The sequence below is a fragment of the Pelophylax lessonae genome (assembly GCF_965119305.1).
Source record: "Pelophylax lessonae genome assembly, chromosome: 8".
NCBI classification, from domain to species: Eukaryota; Metazoa; Chordata; class Amphibia; order Anura; family Ranidae; genus Pelophylax; species Pelophylax lessonae.
Window position 1 is genome coordinate 31012870 of NC_138775.1, and position 22452 is coordinate 31035321.

General features: G+C 43.1%; 1 protein-coding gene across 3 annotated transcripts in view; it reads left to right on the forward strand.

Moving 5' to 3' along the window:
• Positions 1–22452, forward strand: part of PLXNA1 (plexin A1) — a 531430-nt gene that overhangs the window by 42252 nt on the left and 466726 nt on the right. For all 3 annotated transcript variants that reach the window (XM_082265085.1, XM_082265087.1, XM_082265086.1), the window contains exon 2: positions 20636–21967. In XM_082265085.1, coding sequence (XP_082121211.1) covers positions 20801–21967 — 1167 coding nt within the window. In that variant the 5' untranslated portion in view covers positions 20636–20800. The remainder of the gene's footprint in view (positions 1–20635; positions 21968–22452) is intronic.

Genomic DNA, 22452 nt, shown 5'->3' on the forward strand with positions numbered 1-22452 from the left:
TTTTCATACAGTATCTGGGAAATGTCTGCATATGATTATTGGACTAGGACATTTTAGGGTCGCTCCAGTCTTCCTAAAATCGCTAACAGAATGGGACAGTTGCCTTCCTATGATACAGATCACACTAGGCAACTGTAGTAGTAATTAATCTGCCATGATAGTACAATGCTCCACTGCATGCAGTTGATCGCTCCTACATGGTTACGCATGCTGCTTGTGTAGCTTACGCCATAGAGAGCTAAAGGTTTTATCTGTTTAGAGATCATTCTTTACCCTAATGGCCGGAATACACGATAAGAAAATCGGCCGAAAAATTTCCATTCAGCGAAGGATCGGCCGATATTCTACTTGTTAATGCCCAGCCATCAGTGACCGATATCGATATTGTGAACGAAAAATCCCGTTTGAAAAAAACGAAAAATTCTGTCTCGTTTGCGAACGAACGATATTCTATACGTTGGTGTTAAGGTCGTTCATTTAAAATCTGTAGAACATCATCACGAATGCACTGTTTCGATGGTCGGCGGTCAAACAGTCGTGCGATATTCAGCCTGTGTATGTTGGCAACGTTTTCGACCAAGGAACACTTTTTCATAAGTCGGTGGTTTAATGATCGGGCGATATTCGGCCCGTGTATTCCAGCCATTAGGGATTACCTGCTGCACATTAGAATAGTGTATTTAAGCTACGCAAAACACTGTGTAGCTCAAGCCTTATGCAAAATCAAGACTGAAAATATTCTTTAGTTACCGTAACGAGAACATCCAATGAACCCTTCCCTTAAGTTGGACATACACGGATCGAATTTCTTAGACTACGGGTGAGCTGGATGAAACTTGCTCAGTAAGTGATCCTGTCGGCACCCACCCACCTGACTGACATTTTATTAATGTAAAATTGAAGGAGCTGGGGTGAAAAGGTGGAAAATTGTTGGCCGACGTGCAGCTGCATCCAAACGGATGCAGTTGCTGCTTGAGTATTCTGAAAGCCGCTGGCACCAGCTATCTGGCATCCCAAGAGGCAGCAGGAGACCAATGCACAGGTCGCGTTAGCCTAGGCAAGGAAAGAGGAAGTGAGCGGGCACTACTGTACTTTGGGGTGGGGAGGTCTTTATAATGCAAAGCTGTCATTGTTTTGGTAAGTGGGGAAATAGAAAGATAGCATTGGACCCAGAAAATGATCCTATTGGGGATGAACTAGCTGAAATTTGCTGTGTCGGTGGCCCTGTTGGCATCCTCCTGCTCAGCATCCTTTTAAAGACCAAGCGAAGAAGCCAGGCAGAAAGTTGTTGGCCAAATAGCAGCTCCATCCAATCAGATGCAGCAGCTGTTTAGGTATTCTGACTGGCGCTGGGTGCACGGTATCCTGGGAGGCAGCTGTAGGGCAATGCGCACACACAGGGAAATGGTATGTGGGGGAGCACTACTCTACAAGGAGGGAAAAAGGTATTTAAAATGAATTTTGGTAAGGGAAAATGGAAAGCCAGCACTGGACCCTCAAGCTTATCTGTTTGGAATTACTGACCAGTGGTATTGTAATGTTAGTATAGGTGATTTGGTTAATGGGACAGGCAGCTATTACACCCTAGAGTAGGGGTCTTCAAACTATGGCCCTCCAGTTGTTCAGGAACTGCAATTCCCATCATGCCTAGTCATGTATGTGAATGTCAGAGTTTTACAATGTCTCATGGGATGTGTAGTTCCGCAACAGCTGGAGGGCCATAGTTTGAGAATCCCTGCCCTAGAGGATATCCACCATTTAATTGGTTTGTAGTGTAAACCACACCACTCAGTTCTTAAATGCTTCAACATGTATGCAATAGTCTGCAAAATTCCAGGTCAAATTTTATTCCAGTAATGTAACTACGTGTTTCGGGGAAACCCTCTCTTCATCAGGGTCATAGGTTTCCTTCTAATTGCCTTAAATTTCCTCATTTTCCTATTGAAGGACATTTTTTTTCTGGCCTTATTGGCTACTCTTTTGATTGTCCCTCTGACCCTCACTGGAATACAATTGTATCTTGACTATTGAATGGTGGTGGACTTTGGTAAGCGGGAAGAATGACAGGAGGCATATTTTAATTTTCCTAGAAGGCCCACTTTCAGTTGGCATAAGCCACCAATAAAAAAAATGTATCTCTATCTATCTATCTATCTATCTATCTATCTATCTATCTATCTATCTATCTATCTATCTATCTATCTATCTATCTATCTATCTATCTATCTATCTATCTATCTATCTATCTATCTATCTATCTATCATATATACATATTAGTTTATTTTCCCATGAAACGGGTGACATTTCCTTCTAAACCTATATATGTAGGCCCCAAGGGTAGAAGTCAAGTCGGGTAGATTTTGGATAAGAATTCTACATATTACCCCGTTTTGTGAACAGAGGCACATTAGCAGTTATCCTTTGCTCCTTGGGTTGATAAAATATTGGGAAGTTGTATCATTTTTGCCATGAGTCTGTTTGGAATGGGGCCTCAGAAGCCTGACATGATGGATGTAATTATACCTAATCAAAGCCACCTCTTACCTCATCCTTCACCGCTCCTGTGTGGTCAGTAGCGGAATAAGATTACCTTGAGCCCTGGGCGGTAATCAAGACTGAACGCCAGAGCACGGCACACATGGGCTCAATAAAACGCGTATAATTATATAAATACATTTTCCTCTGGTTGAAGGAAATGGGGTGATGAAATGCCCTTGCTGAAAAAAATATTAAAGGCACAGAAATGCAAGGAAATAAAAGCAGAGTGTTGGCCTTCATCATAGCCGAGGTTTTTCTTGGAGAACCCTTTGTTTTCATGTTTCATTTTTTTTTTGGCGGTTTTATTGTAACATTCGGCCATTGCTGTTCAACTCATCACCAAGCTTAGCTCTGTTTATCTTGGAGATTGTTCTCTGTAAATCGCATATTATAAAATGCATAGATATATTTAAAGCTGAACTTAAAGCAGATGGTGAAATCATGGGTGACACATAAATGTGTGAGCCGGTTTATCTACCAAAGAATGTGGAGTTGTGTTCAGTTGGCCTTGTGGTGTAGGCACCCTGCCATACAGAGCAGTCAGGATCCTGACCTTCAGTGCACGTAGTGTTAAACTTCCATTTAAGACACCATAGTTAATGTAATTGTAGGACCCACTGACAATGGGGTAATTTGACGTAGTGGTGGGCTTGAGCACGATATGGCCATATGGTGGGACCAAATCCCCATTTTTATTTATGGATTGTCTTCATATTTGATAGTCATTTCTTTTGCATGTGTACGCTATTCTTTTTTAATATACAAGTTGCTTGGTTCATAGCTGCACCAGCTTTAGAAATACACGTTCAGGGTTTGCTCCCCCAACTTTTTGCTTGTTTATAATTTAATTTTTGGATAGAATAAGCATAAGTGCCAGAAACTTGATATTGGTGCTGTGATTTTTTTATACAGCGGCACTTAGACTGGGAAGACGAATGCAATGAGAAAATTGGGCTGTGCTGCATGCATGTGTGCTGAAATGAGCAGACTGACTGAAGGTAAGAGATTACCCTATAGGTCTGTTGCTGTTCCTTCATTGCCCAATCACATGCAGAGGGCAGGGAGGTGACCAAGTTTGTGTAGCTTAACTGAAGCAGAGAAAAGTCAGGTCACCAACTTGGCCGAGCTGTCTGCCAGCAATCTAAGTCCAAGGGTCTCCAATCCTTTGTAAACAAAGGGCACATTTTCTGTCCTACAGACTTTAGGGAGGCCAGACTGTGGCCAGTGGAAGTAGAAAATGCCCATTTTTGGTGGAAGTAATCAAGGTTTTATCATTGGTATTAGTGGGATGAAAAGTGCCCCTTTGGTGCCAGTGGGGAGGAATAGTGCCCCATCTTTGGTGTAAGTGGAAGGAATGGTGCCCCATCATTGGTGTCAGTGAGAGGAGTGCCTTGTAACAGTGGGAGAAAGGGCCGAATAGGGGCAATGGAAAGGCTGCAGTCTAGAAACCACTAGAGGCCAGTCCTTAGGACTGGCAGGTAAAACAACTCTCCTGTATGTTCTTTTTAGGGATGCACCGATCTGATATTCGGATCGGAAATCGGCCCGATCCGGACAAAATAGCTAGATCGGATATCAGTAAAGTTCAGCCGTCCCACGGGCCGATCTGGTTTTTGCTGAGTAACGGCTCAGCCATCCCTTACTGGGTGCAGTAGTAGTATGGGATGGGAGCCGCTACTTCCTGTATAGGTCCGGCTCACAGGCGGAGTGATATCAGATGGACTCCGCCTGTGAATGGAGGAGCCACACACATGAAGCAGCGGCTTTTCAGCCGCTTGCTTTGTATCGGTATCGGCGATTTCACCTCGCCAGATATCGGTATCGGCGATTTCACCTCGCCAGATATCGGTATCGGCTCCAAAAAAGCCGGCTCGGTGCATCCCTAGTACTTTTAATTGTGCATTTACCCGTTTGTCTCAAATTTAACTTTAGGCTGAGCAGCTTGGTCAGGGACGCACCATTAATGACCAAGCCGGAGCAGCAGCAGCACCTTTTTGACCCCCCCCCCCCCCTTTGGGCAGGTTCAGTATTGGACTGGTTGTACTGTGCAAGGCAATAGATTCCTGATTGGGTTCAAGTGCTGATCCAGTCTGTGTCCAGTTGTGCAAGTGATTAAAGGAGGTTTTATATATTCTAAAAATTTAATAAACCATTTTTTTTTTTTTTTAAAGAAATGTTCTGTCCTTTACTGCCGCAGCTGACCTGGCTGCACTACAGTCGTGACTCGGGGAGCGCAGCAAGTCAGTCGATGACCCCTCTGTAATTTTGTGTCTGACTGAGTGATCTCTGTGTTGCTGAACCCGGAAAAGCAGGAAACTGAGGCTTTTCCGGAGTGTTTTAGCAGGAATTCATGTTCTATTTATTGTAGTCCTGTTTCCCTTGGCCGAGAGCTGAGCGCTGACCCAAGGACAGTTGAAATCTTTGTGCTATCTCTCCTTTTTTTTTGTTTTGTTTTTCTAGGAAAGTTGTCTCCATTTTTTTTTTTTTATTATTCAATATAATAAGATCTTTTTGCAGTGAGAGCAAAAGTGGGGCAATTCGTTTAGATTCCGGTCCGACTCAAGCTGCTTTATGGCAATAAGAACATTAAAGTAAATGCATAAGAAACGTAATCTTGTAAGTGGACAAATCCTAAAAGGAAGACAAGTAATGTTTTTTTCTGACATTTTTGGGGAGATTAAGAAATGGATTGCTAATCTTAGCGATTCGGCACAGGCTAGAGTGACTGAGCTCCTAAAATCGTCCATTTAGCTTAGGCCTAATAGTCTATAGATTTAAAGTGCATTCTCACTTTTGCAGCCAAAGTGGGATATTGCCTACTTTTTAGATTTGTTTCATATTCCCATTAACATAGCATAACATAAAAATTGCCGCTTCCCTTTTTTTAAAGAGGTTGTAAACCTCAGAAAAAGAAAACCTGAAAGTTAAAGACCTAATGAGCTAGTATGCATCGCATACTAGCTCATTATGTAATACTTACCTTAGAACTAAGCCCCCGTATCGCCGCCCGCTCACCGGGGACACCGCCGACATGTTCCTTCTAGATTCGCATCCTCCGGCCATCTGATTGGCCGGAGCCGCGATGTCACTCCTGCGCATGCGCACAGGAGCTGCTGCTTACAGCAAAGGGCTCTGAAGGAATAGCATGGGCGACCGTTCCTTCAGAACGCATGGACCAGTGACCTAAACGGTGCATATTTAGGAGATATTTACAGTACCTCTAGGTATTGGAAATCCTCACATGCTCTCCCTGCTTTGTAATGTTTAGAAGGGGGTTGTGGAGTAAAGGTTAGAATAATTACAGTAAACCCCCCCTCCATTGCGGGGGTTACGTTCCAGACCCAGCCGTGAAAAGTGAAAATCCGTGAAATAGAAAAACCCTGTTAAAATGCATTGTAGGCATGTTTTTTTTTTACTGTCGCTGTACGTGTAAAAGCATTTTAAGGTCTTTAAAGCGGAGTTCCGGGCACAGAAACAATTTTTCAGTGAACATACCCCCGGGACAGTCAGGGCTAGTACATTCCACAATGGCTAACCTCTGATCTGTCCCGGTTCGCACTTACCTGCAAGAAGAAATACTTACTTATAAAATTTCTTCCACATCGTTGCCATCTCTCTTGTGGGCACCTGAAGCCGGCGCGATCCTCTTCTGCGTCTTCTTCCGCGTCCTCTTCTCCCAGAATGCGCCTGCACCGGCCCCTCTCGTCACTTCCGGTGCGGCGCCACATTCCTCCACAGCTTCTGGGCATGCCTAGAAGCTGTTTAGTAGGGAATGCGGCGTCGCCCCGGAAGTGACGAGCGGGGCCGGTGCCGTTGCATTGATTCCTGGGAGCGATGACGTTTAGCTCCCAGGAATCATTGCAAGCCAGGAAGTGACGGCGGAGCCGCGGCGCAGAGGGAGGAAGTGAAGAATAGGTGAGTATATTCGATCTACAATTACAAGGTGAGTACAAAAAAAAACTATCCAATTCTGTTTCAGGTGAAGGAGAACAAGCGGACGGGCACAAAAAAAAAAAAGATCGATTTTGTGCCCGGAACTCCGCTTTAAACACACTTTTAAAACAATAGAAACTGATTTAAACACACAAAAGATACGGAGAACCAATCATTCAAACACCGCTGATTGCTCTGTTCTCAGAGCTCCATGAGCAGAGAGCCAATAACTGTCAGTGAGTAGCCCTCTGCTCTACTCCCCTATGCTCACTGGAGCGCTGGGCTGTGGAGGGGGCGGGAGCGGCTGGCTGAGGCTCGGTGAGAGGCAGATAAAAAGATAAATTAATGCTGTTTTGTTATCATTAATACAGCCGTTGACAAAAGTATTTGAGAATGACACAAAAATATTAATTTCTGAGGTCTGCTGCCTCAGTTTTTATGATGCCACTTATGATGGTACCATAGTAAAATCTGACAAAGATCTAAAAACACTGAAGCGGCAGACTTTATGAAAAATAGTTGTCATTCTCAAAACTTTTGGCCATGGCTGTACATCGTTAAATTTGATAAAATAAAGGCATTTTAGTTACCCATATTTTGATCTGGTATTGACCTTTTGTCATCCATGTACAGCGGAGCTCAGACTGGAAGATGGAGCAATGCAAGCAGCCAATCAGTTGTGCTCACGTGTAATTAGTTACCCTAAACTCCTGGTTTTAAAAAAAAAAAAAATTATATTTAAGTTTGTGTATTTTAACACAAAGGGGTAATTTTCTAAAGACAAATATACTGTGCCACTGCAAGTTCAGTTGCTCCAGAGCTTAGTAAATTAGGTAAATCTTCACTTTGCAAAGCATATCCAATTACCTGCAAGGAAAAAAACAGCGTTTTTGCTTGCACATGATTGGATGATGGCAATTCAGCAGTGCTTATGTCTATGATGGCAAACCTTGGCACCCCAGATGTTTTGAGACTACATTTCCCATGATGCTTCTGTACTCTGCAGTCTAGTTGAGCATCATGGGAAATGTAGTTCCAAAACATCTGGGGTGCCAAGGTTCTCCATCACTAGTCTAGAGCAACTGCACTTGCAGTGCACAGTATATTTGCCATTAGTAAATAATACCCATATTGTACCTTCTGTTGCCCTCAGCCTCCTCCAAATCTCCAAATTCCCCCTTTCTTTGCTGCAATAAAGCAGCTTTCTGTTCGAGGGTGGGTATGTCCGTTCTCTATGGTCCTACAGTATGTAGGAAGGTAGCTTGCTCATTCCTGAGATGAACTATGATATTTGTAGTGTACATAGGGCAATGCATGTGACTGCAACCAACATGCGCTGTTCATTCCAAAGAATGGGAAGTTGCAGAGGGGCAGGGGAGAAGTTTTGGAGCTCAGAGGGCATTACAAGGAGGCAGAAAAACCGTAAACGTTTACAGGGCCATCAGGTAGTGGATTCGTATGGAAAATAAGGATATTGTATAGTATCACTTTTAGGCTCCATGTACACGGGATGCTGGAAATGGCCGTTTAGGAGCAGTTGGGCGTTTTTTTCAGAAGCCCCTGAACCCATCTACATTTTCTTATATGTCCATGTACACCAGGTCGTTTACAGTCATTTGCAGGCAGTTGCGTTCACAACTGCCTGCAAATGACAGTTACAGTTACTGTTTTTAGAACGCAATTATTTGCGTTCGAACGTGTGTTTCCCGGCGTTTCAAATGCACGAACGCGTCCGAACACAATGACCCGCATTTAGCGTTCGCGTTTTTCCATTTTAAAGGGGAATAATTTTTTTGACCTCTAGGAACGCTTCTAAACGCGGGTACAAACGCGACCGAACGGACGTTTCAAACGTCCTAAAAATTCCAGCATTCAAAGGGACTTTTAACAACGTCCTGTGTACATGGAGCCTAAGGAACGTGGAGGAGCGGGCAGAGGACAGAGAGGTGAGCTGATCAGTCTGCTGCTTCTCTTTTCACTGTCCAGTCACAGGTGAGGTTGGGGAGGAGAGCTGCACATGTTCCTTCACTGCAGCAAAGAAGAATCCATTCTATTGTCTGCATGGTGGATGATGTCCAGCCTCTGACATCTTTGTCCACATTTTGGACAATCCATTGCAGGAACTTTGAGAAGTCCTTAGGTCAGAGCTTATACAGAGCTAGGGCCTTTGCTCCTGTCCGCACTTGATAAGGTTAGTGATTGACTGCTCAACACCCAGTGCTGCATCACAGGAGGTGAAAATGCTAGATGCTTGGCTGTGCCTGGCTTAAATACTTTGAAGTCTCTGTCCTGGAACAAGCATGCTTCAAACAAAGTCGGAATTCATGGTTTCCCTACTTGTTCTGGGTCAGCCTTTGGCCAGCCAGGCAGCTAGCATTTTCAAAAGGAGAATAGACTACTCCTTTTTTCAGTGCCACCTACTATATTAAATGGGAAAACCGCATTTTGCTGCCTGTCTAAACTCTACCCGTAGTATTCTGTCCAGGATGTGATTGCGGCTATAGTTGATCTAAATGCCTAACCCAATGCAGGAAGTGGCATGACTGCAAGGACTTGGTGCTGCCACGACTCGTACAACCCTTTGTTCCCGACGGTTTCCATTACTTTATTTATTTCTACAGAGCTGATTGTTTTATAATCACAGTTCCTGCTCGCTATCTTGCAAACAAAATTACATTTAGTAATTAAAATCAAACACAACCAACTGCAGTTTTTTTTTTTTTTTTGAAGGAATAATATTAGATTTGTCCCGGGGCTAAGCGCCAAAGAGTTTGTGGGTGTTTAATTGGCTGATGGGACTACCAGGAAATCAGTTTAATGGATGCTGCTTATGAAATGTGATTAATTGTTGCATCTGTCATTTTACATTGATGGCAATGGAAGATGCAAAAGGCCATTCTGACTAAGAAGTTAAGAGGGCTGGATTTGTGAATAATTCCATCTGACCTTCTGGAAAGACTGGTTAAGCAGCCAGATTCCCGTCCACGTCCTGTAAATCATTGGTGGGCTTTGGCTAGTGCTCTGGGCACTAGGTTTCAGTCCCACCCTGGGAGGTAGGAGTTATGTCTTTGATCACACAAGTCTTTGATCTCAATATAAGCACTAAACTAAATACATTTTAACTATTATATTGAAACATTGTACTTTTTAATGAATGGCGGTTTGCAGGCTTCATTGACACAGAAGCTCCATCCTTTGTAAATGATGGTGGATGATGTCAAAGTAAGAAGGTGTCCATCCTCTGACATCTTTGTCCAAATGGTGGAAGGTGTCTATCGCCTGAATAATGGAAGGGGTTTGTCTTTTGACACCTTTTTTCTAAAAGGTGGAAGATCTCCATTCGCTTGGTATCGGACTGTGTCCTCCTGGTGGATGATGTCCACTCCCTGTCATCCTTGTTCACATTGTGGAAGATGCCTACCCTCTGACATCTTTGAATGGTGATAGATGTCCATCCTCTAAAATCTTTGTCCGAAAAGGGTGGAAGAGGTGTCCACCCTCTTGACATCTTTGTCCGACCTGTTCAGGGTGTCCACCCTCTTGACCTCTTTGTCCGACCCGTGGAGGGTGTCCACCCTCTTGACATCTTTGTCCGACCTGTTCAGGGTGTCCACCCTCTTGACCTCTTTGTCCGACCTGTGGAGGGTGTCCACCCTCTTGACATCTTTGTCCGACCTGCGGAAGGTGTCCACCTTCTTGACATCTTTGTCCGACCTGCGGAAGGTGTCCACCTTCTTGACATCTTTGTCCGACCTGCGGAAGGTGTCCACCTTCTTGACATCTTTGTCCGACCTGTGGAGGGTGTCCACCTTCTTGACGTCTTTGTCCGACCTGCGGAAGGTGTCCACCTTCTTGACATCTTTGTCCGACCTGTGGAGGGTGTCCACCACCTTGACATCTTTGTCTAACCTGCGGAAGGTGTCCACCCTCTTGACATCTTTGTCTAACCTGCAGAAGGTGTCCACCCTCTTGACATCTTTGTCTAACCTGCAGAAGGTGTCCACCTTCTTGACATCTTTGTCCGACCTGCGGAAGGTGTCCACCCTCTTGACATCTTTGTCCGACCTGTGGAGGGTGTCCACCCTCTTGACATCTTTGTCCGACCTGTGGAGGGTGTCCACCCTCTTGACATCTTTGTCTGACCTGTGGAGGGTGTCCACCCTCTTGACATCTTTGTCCGACCTGCGGTGGGTGTCCACCCTCTTGACATCTTTGTCCGACCTGTGGAAGGTGTCCACTCTCTTGACATCTATGCCCCCTTTTGAAGTAGATAAAGACAGTTGGCAAAATAGGACTGTTGGCATCAAGGTGACCTCTTGGGACATAGTGTAATTGCTGGCCACCAGTTAGACAAAGGAACTCTGCAGCCGTGCTGCTAGCAATGCAAACAGCACAAAGCTCTCGGTTCACTAATCTCTCTTGTGACAACTCTTTATGCCCTTGTTTTCTTACTTGGTAAAACCTCTCTTGTGACATTCCTTATCAAGGCCGATTAGCGCTGCTTGGAAGGCTTTATAGGGCCTCTGACACCTCAACTTTCTTACTGTTGCAAAATTCCTCATGTGAATGGTTTAAAGGGACCTTAACCTTGTCAGTTTTATTTCCCTCTCTGTATTTTAGGACCAATAAAGCCATAACATCGCTATGATTACCCTGCAACCTTCCCTTCTGTCTTGTACAGTTGCACATGCTTCTCTCTTGTACTGAAATTGCTTACCTTGATTTCATTACACACTGTGAGCTTCTCACAGTGTGAATAAGAATTTGCAGCAAGTCATTTAAAATATTATTAGCATGGTACTAAAAAAGGAAGGCAGGACCCAGAGAAAGCAAAATTTAGTCAGGCAAGAAACTTCAGTTTTAAGTTGTGGGTGGATTCTGGTGGATTGATTCACCTATCAAGTTTTTATATCTCCGATTCCAGTGCAATTTGCCGGTTGACTCCATCTGTAGCTTGGAGTCTCAGTCCTCTTGCCCTTGGCAGCTGTGAGATTCTTACTTTCTCAGCCGCCTTTTCTGTAATATAAAGTGAATTTTGTTTGTGCCGATAGAACCAAAAACCAGAAAGTAGAAAGATCCTATTCTGGATTCCTGAAGAAAAATGAAGCTGTTAGTGGACACCATGTGCCCGTTGGCATCCACCCAAAACTGAAATCCATTTTTTGGGTTGGCTGGCTCTTTAAGGCCGTAATAGGGAAGATGTGCCGTGTCCCAGAGTGTGTGGAAGAGCTGATTAGCTGCCAGCAGGCTTTGGCTTTCGACAGTTCCTCATATAATTGCCTGTGTTCAGTCCCCAGTACACAGCCTGCCTATACTTGCCTGCGGGCTGCTCATCTCCTGGTGGTGGATGACAAGTGACACGGTGTTCTTCTCTGTCCTCCCCAAAATCTGAAGTGCGAGGACGATGGTAAAGACAGTGATGCCGAGTTCTGTATTATTCAGAGTTCTTCTGGACTTTGTTTACCAGAAAGCTTTTTCAGTTTGGGTTTCTGTCTTGAGGTATATTTTAAAGTCTACAGTCCTATCTCTTTAATAACATCTAAAGTGACCCTCAGTAATGTTACATGAGTGAATACGTTCCCAACATGTCACAATGTACATCATTTTTCGACAAAAGGTCCACCTTTTCTCCCCAAAATCCGTCCTTGAGCCCCAGTCCAGTGACTTTTTTCCTATACCGAGATGTCATATGAGTCTGCTGCAGGCAGGGGGGAAGCATTTCTTCAGTCTCCTCTCTCCTAGTGATCAGACTGCAACATTGTATCAAGTCACAATGTGTCCACTGACACCTTCCGGCATCAAATTTGGTCCACTAAAAACAGGCTGAAGGGGAAATGTTTGCCATCTGTGTGGCGGATGGGACGACAGTAGGATGGAAAAAGACAGGCAGTCTATTTCCGTTCGACCCCCCCCCCCCCCCCCAATAGAGAACAGTGGGCTGTCCTGTCATCTGCCTGCCTGCTCAGCAGGGATCAGCAGAGAGATCCCCCGCGGAGCACGCGGATCAGCTTGACAGATTACGCTCTGTCTGAAAGGGACCTTAAAGAGGAGTTCCAGCCTGGGCAAATAAAATAAATGTAAAGTCAGCAGCTAAACATACTATAGCTGCTGACTTTATTATAAGGATACTTACCTGTCCAGGGAGCCCTCCATGTCGGCACCCCAAGCCGATCCATCCATGGGCTCCGGTTGCAGGCGCCGGGATTTTCCCTAAAGGAAACGGGAAGTTTCCTACTGCAGCATGTTTGTTTTTTTTGTCTGCTAGATGTCCTTAGTCTGATGGACAGCATCATTCAATCCACTTCCTCAGGGCCCATGTCATCTGGGACCTGCCCCCTAGCCTGTGACTAGACAGTGAAAGGAGAAGCAGCACAGTGAGCTCAAACTCCAGCCCTTCTGTACAGGTACTTCGAGGCTGATATCAAGTCACATTCAAGTAGTTTAATATTGTGTTTTTTTATTTATTATATTAATTTGTGTTTTTAGGTTTGCTTAAAAAAAAATACCTGTCTTAGGCTAGCACAGTTTTCTGGCAGTGGAATGGGCTAGGGGTTTCATGAACAGGAATATTCTGCAAGTGTTTAAAGTGGATCTTCACTGCATCTGAGCACCACAAACCAAAAACGCTATTTGATTCATTTTTATTATTCAAAGCAAACTCCCCCATCCATCCATCCAGATCTCTGTGCTTTATTTTGCTGATAAATCACTCCCTAGCATTTCTGGCTGTTGCCATCTTGAGTAAGGGCAAATGATTCATGTAGCATTTACTTCCTGCCCTTAGCTCAAGTATGCATACAAGAGAGTGTGCTTAGCTGAGAGAACCCCTCCTCTCCTCCCCTCCTGAAGACTCCTGGGATGTATGACATAATTTGCCTAGGAAAGAAGTAACTGAAGAAATGTAAAAAAAAAAAATTAAACAAGTAAATAGAATATACTTTCCTAAAGCTAGAAGCATGAGGATTAAAAATAACCAATGTTTGGGAGAGTGAAGTTCCACTTTAATAATTACCTGGGAGTCCATTCCGGTAAAAGTGTTTTTCCTTTAATTCTGTTCTTTTAACCTGTTCTCGGCTTTTGCCGGTGCCTCAGTCTCTCTCATTTGCTACAACTGAGACTTGTGTTCACCACGTACACCCTTCAATCATTCTCCGCATCCCCGAATGAGAGAGGCCCGTGCATTGCCGGTAGGCGATAGATCTGGTATTAAAATACTTCAGTTCGCTGAGAATTGCCATCTACTTCATATGATTTAATATTTCAAATGTAATTCAGAGAATCTTCAACTCATAAATTCCAACGCCGATTTCCAAACGTGTCTTTTGTGATTGAAACAATGGTTTTATAATTTCTGGCTTTTATCTGGCGTGCAGAATCGATGATGCGTGCTGTAATTCAAGTTGGCTGCAACTAACGATTATTTGGCCTTTTTTTTTTTTTTTTTTTTCAATTATCGTATAATCTTAAAAAAGCGTGGTGTATAATTTTTAGTTAATATGTAAAGTTAAAAAAAAAAAGGCAATTTATCCTATATCTATGCAGTAGTAAATATAAATAACCAAATATATGGTTAGGGAGCAAAATCTTTAATCCACTCTGAGAATAACAGACAGAAGAGATATACTGTATAAACTGTAAGTCCCGGTTCACACTACCGCGACTTGTCAGGGGACTTGTCAGCCTGACAAGTCGCAGTCCATTCTGTGCTACGGGAACCGTTCTAATAGGAGCGACTCAAGATGCTCCAACTTAGAAAATAGTTCCTGTACTACTTCGGGGCGACATTGGAGTAACTTGCATTGACTTCCATTATGTGAAGTCCGTGCAAGTCGCGGTGCACGCGACTTCACTGGTTGCCCCCGAAGTCGGATGGCCATAGTGTGAACCGACACTTAGAGGTTGAATCTGGTAAATATCATCAGACTCAGAGATCACATTTTTTATTTAAAGAAAATAAAAATGAAAGACCTTTTGCATATTTTCAGACAGAAGTGTGTGGCAGACTCCCTTGTCATAGGCAGGTGGATTGGTAAAAGCTCCCTGTGCCTGCTGTCACCTATGCTGGCCATACAAAAACAATGTCTTCCTTCAAAACAATCTTAATTTTAAGAACGTTTGTTCGATTCGCTAATCGTTAGTGAGGTCAAATCTGCGTTTTTGTTTTCAACTACAGGGACGGGTAAATTTGAAGGTGCAGAATAGAAAACTTCTTGGTCAAGGGAATTTTCAGTCATTGTAGGTGGTTTTCGTTCAGAAATTCCATTCATTTTAAAACTGAATGTTAAAAGCAAGTGGAATTTTCAAACGACATTCTTTCGTTCAGCGAAAGATTTTTCGTATGAATATTCTTGCCTGAAAATCCATACGTGTAGCAAGCATAAGGCTCGATTCACAACATTGCAGTTTGCTTTTGATTAATTCCTGCAGTGCTTTTTGCTATAAGTTTTTTGCATTTTTATTATTTTTTTTGGCACACATGATTTTTGCTGTGATTTGCATTTTTGCATTTTTTTTTTTTTTTTTAAACAATTTGTTAAGCAGATTAAAAAAAAAAAAAAAAAGCAATTCTCGGCTAAGTCCTCCTTCCCAGTCTTTAAACCCCCTAATGAAGGGGGACTTCAGTAACCCCCAGAACATGTTGGTTGTAACATCTTGTGTTATCCTCACATCGGACTAATTTATTTGGATTTCTGGACCCTACAATTGGTGTAATGCTCACTGTATGTTTCCAAACATTTGATCACCTGATCCGGACCCTTTTGTTTGGAGCAGATAGTTGCATCATGCCCATGGGTAGCTGCTGATGCCAGCCAATTGACCGTTGGCAAAAATCGTTTGTCCAGGTTTATTTCCAGTTGTTCCCCTAGGGCAGTGGTCCTCAACTCTGGTCCTCAGGGCCCACTAACAGGCCAGATTTTAAGTAGTACCTTGGGGAGATGCAGACTAGAGTACTGCAATCACTGAGCAGCAAATTATATCACCTGGGATGTATTTCAGTTATCTTGCAAACCTGGCCTGTTAGTGGGCCCTGAGGACCAGGGTTGAGGACCACTGCCCTAGAGGAGCCATGCTCAACTAGGGTTCCTCCAGTGGTTACTAGGGGTTTATTAAAGTGGTTCTGAAGCTTAAAATGTTTATACCTTAATGCATTCCTTGCGATAGGGTAAAAAATGTTTAGGCATTGATTTTGGCCCCTCGCCTTTGGCTCCCAGTGCTCAGTCAAACCCAGTGACGAGGGAGTGGGGTGCAGGGCTGAGTCCCGCTGGCTATGTCAATGGACACAGCAGCTGGGCTCATGAGCGAGAATGTACAAGTGCCCCCCTGGGGAGTGGCTTCCCATGGGGGCACTGGATAGAGAGGAGCAGCCTGCAGCGCTGGCAGGGGACCCGAGAAGAGGACGTTCAGGGCTGCTCTGTGCAATTCCATATTGTTGGCAGAATATAGCAAAAGAAACAATATAAAAATTTAGCAAAAAAGCACTGGGTACAGAAATCTTCCAGTGTTTTGGAAGGACAGGTTGCTCAAGTTAGTAGCAAATTCTTTGGCCATTTAATGATCATTTTATTATTATTATGATTCATTGTGTATTGAGGAGATTAAAATATAAGCCAATTACATGATACTATTTTTTTTTTCTACTCTAAGCACAGTACGGGTGCTGGGGGTAACGTCTATGGTTTTGGAACCTCTGTCTAGATTAGGATGTTCCTTTTGGTTCTCTGGTCTCCTCTCACCCTTGGCTCCTTCCGCACAGCGAGTCCCGTAATTGAAATGTCAGACACTTTTGACAGGACATCAATAATCCTGGACTGTGACACTTTTTGTTTGCTTAATTTTTTTCCTCTCCATGTGGAAATAAGCTTTAGCCTAAATTCATAAACTATTAAACTGTCTTCTGGGACTTTGGAGGGGGTGGGGAGGGAGGAACAGAACATTTAAAGGAACGGTAATTTATTTAGGGGCAAGTATATAAATTCTAGTTTATAATGATAGTAAGTGAGAATTTAGGTTTCTACATTCGTCTTGTATGTATGTCACCCTAGAGTAGCAATTCACATCTTGATAAGAGAAGGCCAGGGTCCAGAAAGTGGGTTGAGCTTGTCATTATCTTTTCTAGAATGTCTTTTGAAGTATCGACTATTCTTTCAGATGGTCCTAAATTGCTTATGTCTAGTGAAGGAGAAGACTTGATCTATAGTGGATATAAAAAGTCTACACACCCCTGTTAAAATGTCAGGTTTCTGTGAAGTAAAAAAATGAGACAAATTTTAGAACTTTTTCTGCCTTTTTAAAGCGGAGTTCCGGGCACAGAAATGATTTTTTTCAGTGAACATACCCCCGGGACAGTCAGGGCTAGCACATTCCACAATGGCTAGCCTCTGATCTGTCCCGGTTCGCACTTACCTTTTAGAAGAAATACTTACTTAGAAAATTTCTTCCACAGCGTTTCCATCTCTGTTGTGGGCGGCTGAATCCGGCGCGGTCCTCTTCTCTGTCTTCTTCCGCGTCTTCGTGTCCCAGAATGCACTGCACCGGCCCCTCTCGTCACTTCCGGTGCGGCGCCGCATTCCTAAACAGCTTCTGGGCATGCCCAGAAGCTGTTTAGCAGGGGAATGCGGCGTCGCCCGGAAATGACGAGCGGGGCCGGTGCCGTCGCATTGATTCCTGGGAGCTATGACGTTTAGCTCCCAGGAATCATCGCGAGGCAGGAAGTGACGGGGTGAGCCGCGGCTCCGAGGGAGGAAGCAGTCAGAGGTGAGTATTTACGATCTTCAATAAAAAGGTGAGTAAACAAAAAAAATAAAAATAACTATCCAATTCCTTTTCAGGTGAGCTCTACCTAGCGGAGGGGCACAAAAAAAAAAATCGTTTTTGTGCCCGGAACTCCGCTTTAATGTGACCTATAAACTGTACAACTCGGTTGAACAACAAACTGAAATCTTTTAGGTGGAAGAAAGTTAAAATAAAAAAACTAAAATAATATGGTTGCATAAGTGTGCACACCCATAAACTAATACTTTGTTGAAGCATCTTTTGATTTTTTTACAGCACTCTTTTTGGGTATGAGTCTATCAGCATGGCACATCTTTGCTTGGCAATATTTGCCACTCTTCTTTGCAAAAACTCTCCAAATCTGTCAGATTGTGAGGGCATCTCCTGTGCACAGCCCTCTACAGATCACCCCAATCAATCATATTCAGGTCTGGGCTCTGGCTGGGCCATTCCAAAACTTTAATCTTCTTCTGCTGAAGCCATTACTTGATTTGGATGTATGCTTTAGGTCATTGTCATGCTAAAAGACGAAGTTCCTCTTCATGTTCAGCTTTCTAGTAGAAATGTGCCAACATTGACTGGTATTTGGAACTGTTGATCTTTCCCTCTACCTGGACTAAGGCCCCTGTTCCAGCTGAAGAAAAACAGCCCTGAAGCATAATGCTGTCACCACCATGCTTCACTGTGGGTATGGTGTTTTTAATGATGTACAGTTGTTTTTGCACTAAGCATATCGTTTGGAATTATGGGCAAAAAGTTAAACTTTGGTTTCATCAGACCATAACCCATTTTCCCACATGCTTTTGGGAGACTCCAGATGTGTTTTTGCAAAATTTAGCCAGGGTTGGATGTTTTTCTGAAGAAAAGGCTTCCGTCTTGCCGCTCTACCTCATAGCCCAGACATATGAAGAATACATAATACACAATGTTGCTGTAGGCCTCTTGGCAGCCTCCCTGGCCAGTTTTCTTCTCGTCTTTTCATCAATTTTGGAGGGACGTCCAGTTCTTGGTGATGTCACTTTTGTGCCATATTTTCTCCACTTGATGTTGACTGTCTTCACTGTGTTCCATGGTATATCTAATGCCTTGAAAATTCTTGTGTACCCTTCTTCTGACTGAAACCTTTTAACAATGAGATCCCTTTAATGCAGTGGTTCTCAACTCCGGTCCTCGGGACCACTAACAGGCCAAATTTTAAGCATTTCCTTGGGGAGATGCATACTAGAATACTGGAATCACTGAGCAGCAAATTATATCACCTGTGATGTAATTTAGTTATCTTTCAAACCTGGCCTGTTAGTGGGTCCCAAGGATCAGAGTTGAGAACCACTGCTTTATTTCTTTGGAAGCTCTCTGCAGACCATGGCTTTTGCTGTAGGATGCGACTAAGAAAATGTCAGGAAAGACCTACTAGAACAGCTTAACTTTTTTGGGGTTAATCGGAGGCACTTTAAATGATGGCAGGTGTGTACTGACTCCTGTATTAACATGAGTTTGAATGTGCTTACTTCTGAACACAGCTACATCCCCAGTTATAGGAGGTTGTGCACACTTGCGCAACCACATATTTTATTTTTATTCCCCCCCCCCCCCCAAAAGATTTCAGTTTGTTTTTCAATTGAGTTGTACAGTTTATAGGTCACATTAAAGGTGAAAAAAGTTGTGAAATTATTTAACTTTGTCTCCTTTTTTTTTTTTTTTTTTTTCATCATAGAAACCTGACATTTTTAGGTTTTTTATATCTACTGTATATAGTTACATAGTTTGGTTGAAAAAAAGACACTAGTCCATCTAGTTCAGTGGTTTCCACACTGCGGCCCAGGGACCTAGGGCCCTTTGCTTTCCTTTATCCAGCCATTGAGGCACTATTCCTCCTACTGAGACTTTTCTGTCAACTGACACCAACAATGGGGCACTATTCCTCCCAATGATACCAATAATGGGGTACTGTACTTCCCCTTAATACCAAATGGGGCAATGTCTTCTACTTATGATGCCAGGAAAAACCTGAAGGACAATAAACTGGCCCTTTGTTTTGAAAGTTTGGGAAAACCCCTGATCTAGTTTAACCAATAAACACACACACACATAGAAAACCTCCATATACACAATCCTATACCCACAGTTGATCCAGAGGAAGGAAAAAAACCCCAATAAAGCATGATCCAGTTTGCTAAAGTGTGGAAGAAAAAATCCTTCTTAATCCCCCATGAGGAAAGCAAATATTTTCTGTGTCAACTACCCCTAGTGTTATTACCTATAAATATTAGTATCCAGTTATAATTTGTGCATTTATGATTGCATCGAGTTCCATTTTAAAATAATCTACTGAGCTGGCCAGAACCAGTTCTTGTGGGAGTCTATTCCACATTTTCACAACTCTTACTGTGATGAAGTCTTTCTGTATGTGAAGGTAAACCTTTTTTTTCCTCCAATGTTCTCCAAACTGTGGCTCATGTGCTGAATGTGGCCTTTTGCTTCACTTTATACACCCCTAGGGGCACTCTGACTCCCACTGATACAAGGCACTATTCCTCCCACTGACACCAAAAATGAAGCACCATTCGGTTTGCTGACACCAACAGTGATGATTATTCCTCCCATTGACACCAATGATGGGGCATAAATCATCCAACTGACGCCAATGATGGGGCACTATTCCTCCCACTGGCACCAGCCTTGGGCACTAGTCGTTTGACTCATACGAATGACGGGGAACTATTCCTCCCATTGACACCAATGAAGGGGGCACTATTCTACCCACTAATACCAATAATAGGGCACTATTCCTCATCCAATCCAGAACAGGTGCTATGTAATTTTTTTTTTTTTACTTCCAGTGAGCACCAGGCCTGAGATGACGTCTACTCCAGTTGATGGTTGGGCATTTTCTACTACCAATGGCCACAGTCTGACCCCCCCTCCCAAAAGTCTGAAGGACAGTTAACTTGCTCTTTATTAAGGAAGTTTAAAGACTTCTGGTCTTAGACGTAAAGAGTGCCCCCTGAAATATGAGGTATATCTCACCAATGGAGACACGTGGCAAAACTTTGACATGGGTCACTCTTCTTTGCTGTACTTTTAACCCTCATTATGGCCATAGATAGAATAATCTTGGACACACTTGACAAATATTCTTTGGCAGTATAGTCAATGACAACAAATAACATTGCAGCATGGAAGGTAAAGAAATATTGCTGGTGACTAATACAATTGGAAATATTGGTTAAAATGGCACCCACAATTTCATTTCAATACAAATTCTTTGCATGCTTGTTGAAGGTCTGGTGATCAAAGTGTATGAAATAACATATATTTTATGAATCGTAGTAATAGTGTATAATTACAAAAATATTCTTGATGCTAATACTTTTTTTGTTTGTTTTGCAGGTATATCCCGGCTGACTGTTCAGACCGTGTCCTAAATGAAGCTTTCAGCGCAAGTCCATTTGGAAACCTGACCCCTTCTTTTTACCCACTCCCTCCCCACTCCTTTTAATTTATTATTTTTTTAGGTATAATTTTCATTGCTTTAATTTAATATTATTTTCAAAGATGATGACCCAAACGTGGAGGTCTCTTCCTTTACATTTATGGACTGTCTTGTTTTTGGGAGTCTCCTGGATTCTTCCCGGGAATGGTTCTCCCAAGCCATTTAGAACTTTTACGGGCAGTGAATGGAGCTTAACTCATTTGGTGGTGCATAATAAAACTGGGGAGGTATACTTGGGGGCCGTGAACAGGATTTTCAAACTGTCAAGCAACCTTACCCTTTTGCGTACCCATGTTACGGGTCCCATTGAAGACAACGAAAAGTGTTACCCTCCTCCTAGTGTCCAGTCTTGTCAGCATGGACTCATCACCACTAATAATGTCAACAAGCTGCTGCTAGTGGACTACTCTTTGGACCGTTTAATAGCCTGTGGCAGCGCCTCTCAGGGGATCTGCCAGTTCCTACGTCTTGGGGACCTCTTTAAATTGGGAGAACCTCATCATCGTAAGGAGCACTACCTCTCCAGTGTTAATGAGTCTGGCACAATGTCTGGAATCATTATTGAGGCCCCTAATGGGCAGAACAAACTTTTTGTTGGGACACCTATAGATGGAAAGTCTGAATATTTTCCTACTCTCTCTAGTCGGAAACTTCTGCCCAGCGAGGAGAATGCAGAGATGTTTGGCTTTGTCTACCAGGATGAGTTTGTATCTTCACAACTTAAGATTCCCTCAGACACGCTGTCCAAATTTCCAACTTTTGACATATACTATGTGTACAGTTTCAGAAGTGAGCAGTTTGTCTACTACTTGACCCTACAGTTAGATACACAGTTGACTTCTCCTGATTCTACCGGAGAACAGTTTTTCACATCTAAAATTGTCCGGCTTTGCGTTGAAGACCCCAAGTTCTACTCTTATGTTGAGTTCCCCATCGGATGCATGAAAGATGGTGTGGAATATCGTCTCATACAGGATGCTTACCTGAGCAAGCCCGGGAAACGCCTAGCCAAAGAGTTGGGGATCTCCGAGAGGGAGGACATTCTTTTCACCGTCTTTGCACAGGGTCAGAAAAATCGAGTCAAACCACCTAAGGAGTCTGTTCTTTGCCTTTTCACCTTGAAGAAGATCAAGGATAAAATTAAGGAACGTATTCAGTCCTGCTACCGCGGCGAAGGAAAACTGTCTCTGCCTTGGCTTTTAAACAAAGAGCTTGGTTGCATCAACTCGGTAAGTTACAGTTGTAACTCCTACTTCTACTTCTGTTGTGAAAAAAAAAAACATTCTCCTGGGTGATCGATGTACATTGCAAGGATTTTAAAACATTTTGTTGCAAATTCCTACCTTTTGCTATTCTTAAAGAAAAGCTATTTGTGTCCATGTGCAAAGTGAATCTGTATGGGAGTGGTTTTATAATTATCAGCTGCTGCACTGGCAGGGTCTGCATCCCTTTTAGACCTAAATTCCTTTTGGAAATATCTCACCAAAAATTACTTTATTGCAGGGGATGCCAAAAATCTGATTTGTATTTTAGTGTAGACTTCTGGGAAAATCAGTGAGCCAATCATACATTTTTAGGGGGCGCTTTGTACTTCCATCTGTGTACAGAATGCCTCCAGGTAGCCAGATTGCATTGCATTTTACAGAAAATTGCAGAGCTGCATTGAAATTTAGGTTATTTTTAATATTCAATTACAATAGGACTTAATTTGCAA